The sequence below is a fragment of the Rhincodon typus genome, chromosome 3, assembly GCF_021869965.1.
Source record: "Rhincodon typus isolate 14 chromosome 3, sRhiTyp1.1, whole genome shotgun sequence".
Taxonomy (NCBI): Eukaryota; Metazoa; Chordata; class Chondrichthyes; order Orectolobiformes; family Rhincodontidae; genus Rhincodon; species Rhincodon typus.
In genome coordinates, this window is record NC_063334.1 from 22804089 (window position 1) to 22813548 (window position 9460).

The 9460-nt window shown below is 38.8% G+C and overlaps 1 protein-coding gene across 1 annotated transcript in view; it reads right to left on the minus strand.

The window, feature by feature from the left end:
* The window catches only part of LOC109914539 (centlein-like), a 57721-nt gene extending 48824 nt beyond the window's left edge, over window positions 1-8897 (minus strand). Inside the window, exons 1-3 of the mRNA XM_048620004.1 lie at window positions 8871-8897; window positions 7993-8127; window positions 7033-7203 (exon numbers count right to left, since the gene is read on the minus strand). Coding sequence (XP_048475961.1) covers window positions 7033-7203; window positions 7993-8127; window positions 8871-8897 — 333 coding nt within the window. The remainder of the gene's footprint in view (window positions 1-7032; window positions 7204-7992; window positions 8128-8870) is intronic.
* Between the last annotated feature and the right edge of the window lie 563 nt (window positions 8898-9460).

Here is a 9460-nt window from a genome sequence, read left to right on the forward strand (position 1 = left end):
CACACACACACACACACACACACACACACACACACACACACACACACTCTCTCTCTCTCCCTCTCACACGCACACACACTCTCTCTCTCTCCATACACAGACACACAGACACACACAGTCCCTCACACACACTCTCTCTTTCTGCCCCCGTCCCTCACTCTCTCTCTCTCTCTCTCTCACACACACACACACACAAACACTCTCTCTCTCACACACACACACATACACACACACAAATCTATGGGGTGAATTTGTATTTGCAAATACATTCTATTTTGTTCAAAAAGCACACAATTTATAAACAGTCAGTCAATGTGGCGGTTTATAAGTTCTTACTTTGGACATAAAACCAGTCTGACTCCAAACCAAAACACAAACATATTCTAAACAAGGCCTCACACCTAACATGCATTATCTGACCGAAAATGTCACCTCTGCTTTTCACTGATAAAACCTTTCACTCTCTCAGAGCAGTAACTTGAAAGAAATTTAGGGATTTACAAATACATATTACTCAATTAAAACCTTCCAACTGATTAAAGATTTAACAGGATCTTAGATTTGTTTAATACATCCTCATCAGTTGTGTGACCCTTTGATCTTTTACTTATAAATTCTGTGTTCTGTGTGCTTCTTTCTCACTTCATCTGATGAAGGAGTTAGGCTCTGAAAGCTTGTGTTTTCAAATAAACGTGTTGGACTATAACCTGGTGTTGTGTGATTTCTGACCTTGTCCACCTGTAGTGGTACGGTTTAATTAGGGATGTGTGTGTGTGTGCGTGTGTGTGTGAGAGAGAGAGAGTGTGTGTGCGTGTGTGTGTGAGTGTAGTCAACATAATGTGTCAGGGGGAGAAACTACCTAACAAATTTGAGGTCAGTGTCCAGATCAGTGCTCAGCCCTTTATTTTTTGATATATATATATATATATTTATGTATGAACAATATAGAAGAAAACGTGGGGTGGATGATAAGTAAGTTTGTGAATGACACAAATATCGGTCAATGTATCAAACAAAGACTGTCCAGAGAATGATAGTGAGGAAGAAGGTTTCAGGTTACAGGTGGATATAGATGGATTGGTCAGATGGGCCGCTCAACATCAGATGAAATTTAACCATGGTAAGTCTGAGGTGTTGCAATTTGGAAGAAGTAATAAGAAACGAGAGTACTCAAAGAATGGTAGGACATTAGAAAGCTCAGAGGAATGGAAGAATCTTGGGGTGATTGTCCACAGATTCCTGAAGGTGCAGGAGAGTTTAACAGAGTAGTCAAGAAGGCATATGAGACACTTCCCTTTATCAGTCATAGCATAGATTATAAGAGCAAGGAGGTTATGTTGGAGTTGTACAAAACTCTGGTTAAGCTACAACGTGGCCAGTGTCCAGTTCTGATCACCACATGATTGAAAGGATGAGAGTACACTGGAGAGAGTGCAGAGGAGATTCAGGATGTTGCCTGGGATGGAGCAGCTTAGTTATGAAGAGAAGCTGGATAAGTTCTGGTTATTCTCTTTACAGCCAAGAAGGCTGAGACGAAACCTGACAGAGCTGCACAAGATTATGAGGGTCATGGATAGGGTGAATAAAAACAGCTGTCCTTTTATCATGTACTACCAAGTACTCCGCAATCTCATCCTTCACAGTAGTCTCTAAAATCTTACCAATGAGTGAGGTCAGGTTATCAAAGAATGGTAGGACATTAGAAAGCTCAGAGGAACAGAAGAATCTTGGGGTGATTGTCCACAGATTCCTGAAGGTGCAGGAGAGTTTAACAGAGTAATCAAGAAGGCATATGAGAGATAGGGGGGATAATTTTAAGGTGAAAGACCGGGAGTTTAGAGGTAATTTCAGGAAACATTTGGTGGGAATCTGGAATGCAGTGCCTGAGAGGAAAGTTGAGGTGGAAAACCTCACCATCTTTAACAAGTACTTTGGTGACTTGAAATGTCATAACATTCATATGTCACAACATATGGGCAAAGTGCTGGAAAGCTGGAGTAGTGTAGATTTAGAGTAGTTTAGTCCATGCAGATTTGATGGGCCTCTTCTGTAATGTGTAATGCTATATTCTATACAACACGTTATATTGAAGATGGTCCTCAAAGCTCTTACTCATAAGGAAATTCTTCTGCTTCAACATTGAAACTGGTGTTCAAAAAATCCATGAGTAACGGCATATAAATTTCATAGTTTACTTTTCCAATGTTAACTGTAACACACACCGTAGGATACACTGCCAGAAGTCCATATAAATACACACAAGTGAAAATGTGGTGAGTTGAAAAAAACACATAATTTGATTTGTAACTTTTTAGTTCAATCTGCTTTAATTGAGGCTCTTTAACTGTTTAAGAAGGGAAGGGGACAGAAAACAAGAAACTCTAGGCCAGATAACCTGATTTCACTCATTGGTAAGATTTTAGAGACTACTGTGAAGGATGAGATTGCAGAGTACTTGGTAGTACATGATAAAATACGGCGAGTCAGCATGGCTTCATCAAGGGGAGACCATGCCTGAAAAATCTGTTAGAATTCTTTGAAGATGCAACAAGCAGGTTAGACAAGGGACAGCCAGTGGACGTGATCTATTTGGATTTCCAGAAGGTCTTTGACAAGGTGATGCACAGGACGCTGCTAAATAAGACCCCACAGTGTTAGGGGCAAGGCGATGGCCTAGGCAGAGGATTTGGCTGACTGACAAAAGACAGAGAGAAGGAATAAAGGGGTCTTTTTTAGGATAGCAGCCAGTAACTAGTGGAGTTCCTCAGAGGTCAGTGGGACCAAAACTATTCACATTATATATTGACGATCTGGACAAAGGAATTGAGGGTATTCTTGCCGCGTTTAAAGATGGCACAAAGACAGATGGAGGGACAGGTAGTGCTGAGGACTTGGACATGTTAGGTGAGTGGGCGAAGAAGTGGCAGGTGGAATACAATGTGGCACAGTGTAAGGTTATGTATTTTGGTAGAAGAATAAAGGTGTGGAGTATTTTCTAAACAGAGAAAGGCTTAGGAAACCTGACATGCAAAGAGACTTGAATGCCCTAGTTCAGGATTCTCTTAAGGTAACTCAAAGGTTCAATTGGCAATTAGGAAGGCAAATACAATGTTGGCAATTGTTTCAAAAGGGCTAGAAAACAAGGGCAGACATGTACTGCTTAGGCTGTATAAGGCTCTGGTCAGACACATTTGGAATATTGTGAACAGTTTTGGGCCCCATATCTAAGGAAAGATACACTGGCATTGGAGGGGGTTCAGAGAAGACTTACAAGAATGATCCTGGAGGTGAAAAGCTGCGGATTAAGAGTTTGTTATTCGAGGAGTGGTTGAGGACTTTGGGTCTGTGCTCGACAGACTTGAGAAGGTTGAGGGAGATCTCATTGAAACTTACAGGATACTAAGAGGCCTGGATAGAGTGGACATGGATAAGACATTTCCACTTGTAGGAAAAACTAACACCCGGGGCACAGCCTCAGAGTGAAGGGACGACACTTTAGAATTGAGATGAGGAGGAATTTCTTCAGCCAGAGGGTGAATTGATTGCTGCAAGGGCTGTGGATGCTAAGTCACAATGTATTTAAGACAGAGGTAGATAGGTTCTCGATTAGTAAGGGGATCAAGCATTACGGGGATTAGGCAGGAGATTGGGTTAAGAAATATATCAGATATGATTGAATGGCAGAGCAGACTCAATGTGCTGAATGGTCCAATTCTCCTTCTATTTCTATTTGTCTGACAGCAATCAGATAAAAGCATAATTATTATAAAATTTTTGATACTTTCCAACGATTAAGTTTTAACAACAACTCTCTTGTTATCCCAACAGGAAAAGGAAAGTAATAAATTCAGGGAAATAATAACGGCAAGGTAACATAAGGAAAATATAAACACCAACTAGAACAAGATATGTGAGAAGCAAAGACTAAAGTCTGCATTAGTTCTAACAGGAACAATATTTGCTCCCCAAAGTATACAAAGTATAAGTATCAAAGTGTTAATTTGAAATAACTCCATGAAGGTCAATATCCCATCACCAAGTCACCATTTATTTACATGTGCGTAGTACAAGACACTGACCCAGCTAGCTCAAAGCCAACTTCTAGATTGAACAGAACCCTGAAACTCGTGTTTATTTCCATCCACATGAAAACATATAAATACAATTTCTTTTACAATCTGATTAATATCTTGTTTTTAGATATGCCTGGCACTGCTCCAGGCATGCTCTCCTGCATTCTTCATTGAACCAGAAATGATCCCCTAGTTCGAATGTAATAGCAGAATGGAGGACATGTCAAACCATAATGTAACAGATGGCTCAGGATGCCTCGTTCTGTGTTACTAGATCTGTTCAAAATCATTTACGATGGTGGTCGCACCACACAACATAGAATTGTAGAATTTTGCTGTACAGAAGGAGGTAATTCAATCCATTATGTCTGTACTGACTCCCAAATGAGCTCCCCAGCCAGTCCCATTCTCCAATCCTATCCTTATAGCACTCAAACATTATCACTTTCAAATACATGTCCAATTCTCTTTCGAAAGTTCCTATGGAATCTGCCTCCATCACTCTCCCAAGCAGCGCATTCCAAATCCTAACAATTCTCTGAATAAAGACGTTTCTCCTCATCTCATTCCTAGTTCTCTTCCTGACAATCTTGAAAATGTGACCTCTAGTTACTGATGTACCGACTAGTGGAAACAGAATATTCTTCTCTACCCTGTCAAAATTGTTCATAAGTCAGCTCTTAATCTTCTCTGTTCCAAGGAGAATATGCCCAAACTCTATAATCTTTCCTTATATCTAACATCCTTCATCCCCGGTATCATTCTAGTAAATTTTTTTTGAATGGCTTCCAAGGCTTTAAAATCCTTCTTTAGATAAGGTGCCTAGAACTGAACACAATACCCCAAATGTGGTCTGACCTGCAATTTGTACAGGTCTAGCATTACTTCCTTGCATTTATACTCTATACCTCTATTTGTAAACACAAGGATCCCATAAGCCTTCTTAACAACTGTTCCAACTTGCCTGGCCTCCTTCAGAGAAACATGCACATGAATGTCAAGGTTCCTCTGCTCCTGTACTCACCTCAGATTTGTACCATTAAACCTGTATTGTCTCTCTGTGTTTCTTCTGCCAAAATGCGTAACCTCACGTTTCTCTGCACTGAAATTTATCTGCCAGGTGTTTGCCCATTTGGGCAACTTGTCAATGTCCCTCTGAAGTCACTCAACATCCTCCTCACAATCCACTATTCTCCCTAGTTTAGAATCATGTACAAAGTTAGAGATTTTGCCCTCAACACCCATCTCCAAATCAATTGTATAAATCAGAAAAATCACTGCTGCCAACACCGATCCATGAAGAATACCACTTTCAACTTGTTTCCAATCTGTAAAATGCCCTTCTATACCTACTTTCTGCTTCCTAACTTTTAGCCAAGAACATGCTGCCAAGAACACATCAATCCCATACATTTCTAATTTGATAACCAACCTGCCATGAGGCACCATTTTAAATGTTTTCTGAAAATCCAAATATACAACATCCACAGCACTACCCTCTTCCGGTGTCTGTGTCACTTCATCAAAGAACTCAAATTAAATTTGTCAGACATGGCCTACTCTTGACAAAGACATGTTCGCTGTCTAGTACTTACTTATTTTTTTTCTAAGTGTATATTTACCTTATCCCATATTATGGCCTCCATCAGTTTTCTCACAATTAATGTCAAGTTGACAGGTCTATAGTTTCCTGGGTTATCCTTTGTCCTTTTCTTAAACAATGGTGTCACATCTGCAATCCTCCTGTTACCTGGGATTAATCTTGCCTTCAGAAAGGCCTGAAAATTTTCTGTCAAAGGCCCTACTATTTGCTCCCTTAACTCTCTCAGCAATCTAAGATGCATTCCATCCAGGCCTGGCAACTTCTCTACCTGGAGTGCTGCCAGCCTTTTTCACATATTTTCTTTATCTATCACTATATTATTCAGTTGTTCAACAGCCATGTTTTCAATTAGGCCATTGTCATCATTTTCTAATTTGGTAAAGACAGAAGCAAAATATTAATTTAGTATCTCTGCCATATCCTTTGCTTTAGTGGGCAGTTAATTCTGCTTGTTCCACATGGACACCACTTCATTCTTCACTAATCTTTGACAATTAATATGTTTGAAGAACATTTTACTATCTGTTTTAGCACAGCTTTTCCTCATGCTTCCTCTTAGCCTTCCTTATTCCAACCTTACCTTCTCTCCTGCATTTGAGATACTCTTCCTGACTTCTATTGCTATTATTATTCCAATGTGCATCAAATGCCTTCTTTTTCTTCCTTATTTTCTCATCAATACCCTTAGTCATCCAGGGTTCTCTAGCTTTGGATACCCTGCATTTATTTCTCATGGGAATGAACCTAGCTTGCACCTTATATATCATTCTTTTGAAATTCTCCTATTTTTCATCCATCATTTTATCCACCAAAATACATTTTCAATCAATGTGCTCCAGTTCAACTTTTAGGCCCCCAAAATCTGTCCTTTTCCAGTCTGCAGTATAGATACTATTCATTGTGCTTTACAAATGATCAGGTCTGAGTAAACCACAAAGGGTTCTATCTTTTAAATATTAGCTCTAGTACTTCTTTAAGACGAAGTTTTGTGCATGTGAATGTGGAGTTCAATTATATGATAAGTCAAGAGGAAAAGTTACTGTGATACACATTTCAGTAGTTCAGAAAGTCTCTGTTGCTTTGAAAGTAATAATATTGTGCAAAGATGAAATGATAATGGGATCATGTTATATTAACAATGAGGCATATGTGATTTCTAATATAATATTTTCAGTTGATTTTCCACTTTGCAGTATTAATTTTTTAAAAGCTATGGGTTTTAAGTGAATGAATTTAAATGAACACAAGGCCCATGGGGTACATTCGATGATGTGACTTGTTATTAAAGAAAATTCCATGAAGTCAATACAGATGAAAGCATCTTGTGAAATCTTACCCAAGAGTCCCTTCTCATACCTTTACTTTGGAGTCAATGTCAGATTTCTCTTCCTTCCACTGGGCTGCTTGCTTCTCCAGGTCATTTAGCAGGTCAGAGCAGCGTGTGCTTAATCCCTGCTTTTCTTCCTCTAGATTTTTCAGAAGCAGGCTGGTTTTCTCCTCGACCTTCAGTGCACGTTCCTTAGCGTCCTGTGCAAGTGCACCAAACAGGTCAAATAACAAATGCGAGAATTAACAAGTAAACATTTTTTTCTAGCTTTGTACACACAGCAGCCCTAGGTAGTTGACATGTAGAAGTCACTTGTTGGCTTTTTTTGGTCTCCGTTCAAGCAGGTAGAACGGTCATATTGAATGACAGCTTTGATGAGAGTACATTTGCAGAAGCCCATTAATTGATCAAACTTCCTTTGATGCTGTCCCCAGCCATTCTTGAGACCCACAAAAACACTATCTTTCAGGCACTGTCCTTATCAATTAATAATGCAAGTCCCATCAGAATCTAATTAGGAAAAGCCACGTCTTCACACTCCTACTTCTTTGCTCCCTATCCATCATTAACAATTTATCTAGAAAGTTATAATGTTAAGATTCTTAGCTTTTAAGATGCTTTCTCGGAGTTTTGCTCACAGCGTAAAACCACAAAGCTTTAAAGTGCCTCTAGGCCTAAGGCACTTTTCCCTGTAAGAATGTCATTTGGAATGTCACAAAGCTTTAGTGGACTGGGACAGAGGATGTGAACATCTGCCCAAAAACTACAAATATTTTGCCAAATCTATAATAAAATTGGTTCACAAACACTTTAGAACACAAATTAAAACAAAATAAACATTGAAACTGTTACTTGGACAATAATGTTAAAACAGACAGAAAGGTAACATAGAACACATGATTTCACAAATCCAACTTTAATTCTGAGAGCTAAAATGAAACCTCCAAAACTTGAAATTGGACGGGGTTTTGATGTACAAGTCAATATACCTTACAATCCTGGCTTTTCTTTTTGAGCTTTTCCTTCAAATCAGTTACTTCCTTCTGCACTAATGCAATGTTGTCATCAACAGCAATTTTCCTTTGAATTAAGTTGTTTATTTCCTTCTGTTGGCATCTAACCTGCTGTTGAGGACATCAAAAAGAACATAGGAGCATTTCAAAATGAGATCAGACTTCACTAATGACAGTCATAATACTACTCAAACATTAAAAATTAAAGAACAAGCTTTTTCAAATCAGATTTGCCCTTGGTAATAGTTAACGGGTCCGTGGCACTGTGTGCTACTGCAGCTGACACCTTGAAATGAAAATTGATGCAACAGGGGACTGAAGTTTGAACGGTTTGCATGAAAAATGTTCAGAAGTGAAACTCTCATGTACATGAGAAGGGAATTGTCCTGCCATTGAAAAGCCAAACGTGGCTGCTTTGATGGAATCTAGACAAAGAAGGGATTAAATGGCATATAAAACACATTATTGTATCATAAGTAAACATATTCAAACATATGTATAAGAAGGTGCACAGGAGTACTAAACTATATGATGTTTAATCAATGAGTAATTAATTGCATATTTTTTTCTGAATTGTATGCATCGATGGATTCCTCTTACAAATGATAAGTAGGCATTTTAGAATATCTCATAGCAAGAAAGGATACATTATACCTCCATATGGGATTCTGCTCTGTTGATTTGCCAATGAGGCCTCAATTCATATCTTAAAATAATAAACTTATTTTCAATTAAGTCATCTAAATATTTAGGATTTTGACAGAAGGTAAATACCATTTTGTGGTGTTACATTGCTCAGAGTTTGCTCAATGTCAACCAATTGAACAACATAGAAGAAATAAAATGTTGCTCACCATGAGTGTATCATGGCTCTTGGGCATGACTGAAAACAATTCACCTTCTATCAACTACTGCAAAATTACTCTGCAAAGATAAATTCAAACCAGAAGAGATTTTCCACATGGAATAATAATCATAGTAACAGAGTTACACAACATGGAAATAGGCCCGATGGTCCATTATGTCAGTTGGTTTAATCAAGCATTTATCTACTCTAATCCTATTTCCCAGAACTTGGCACATATCCTGGTACGCTGTGACATTTCAAGTACTCATCTAATACCGCTTATATATTGTAACAGTCTCACCTCTACCAGCCTTTCATGCAGTGACTTCCAGATACCCACCACCCTCTGAGTCAAAATATTTCTCCTGAAATTCACTCTAAACCTCCTGCCCTTTCCTGAAATCTATGCCCCTGATAGGACCTCACAATTAACAGGGAAAATTTCTTTCTCGCAATCCAATCTATGCCCCAGATAACTTCATATGTCTCAATGAGGTCCCCCCTCAAGCCTTTTCTGCTCCAAGGAAAGTAACCCTAACCCATGTAGCCTTTCTTCATAACGGAAACATTCCAGCCTGGGCAACATCCCAGTGAATC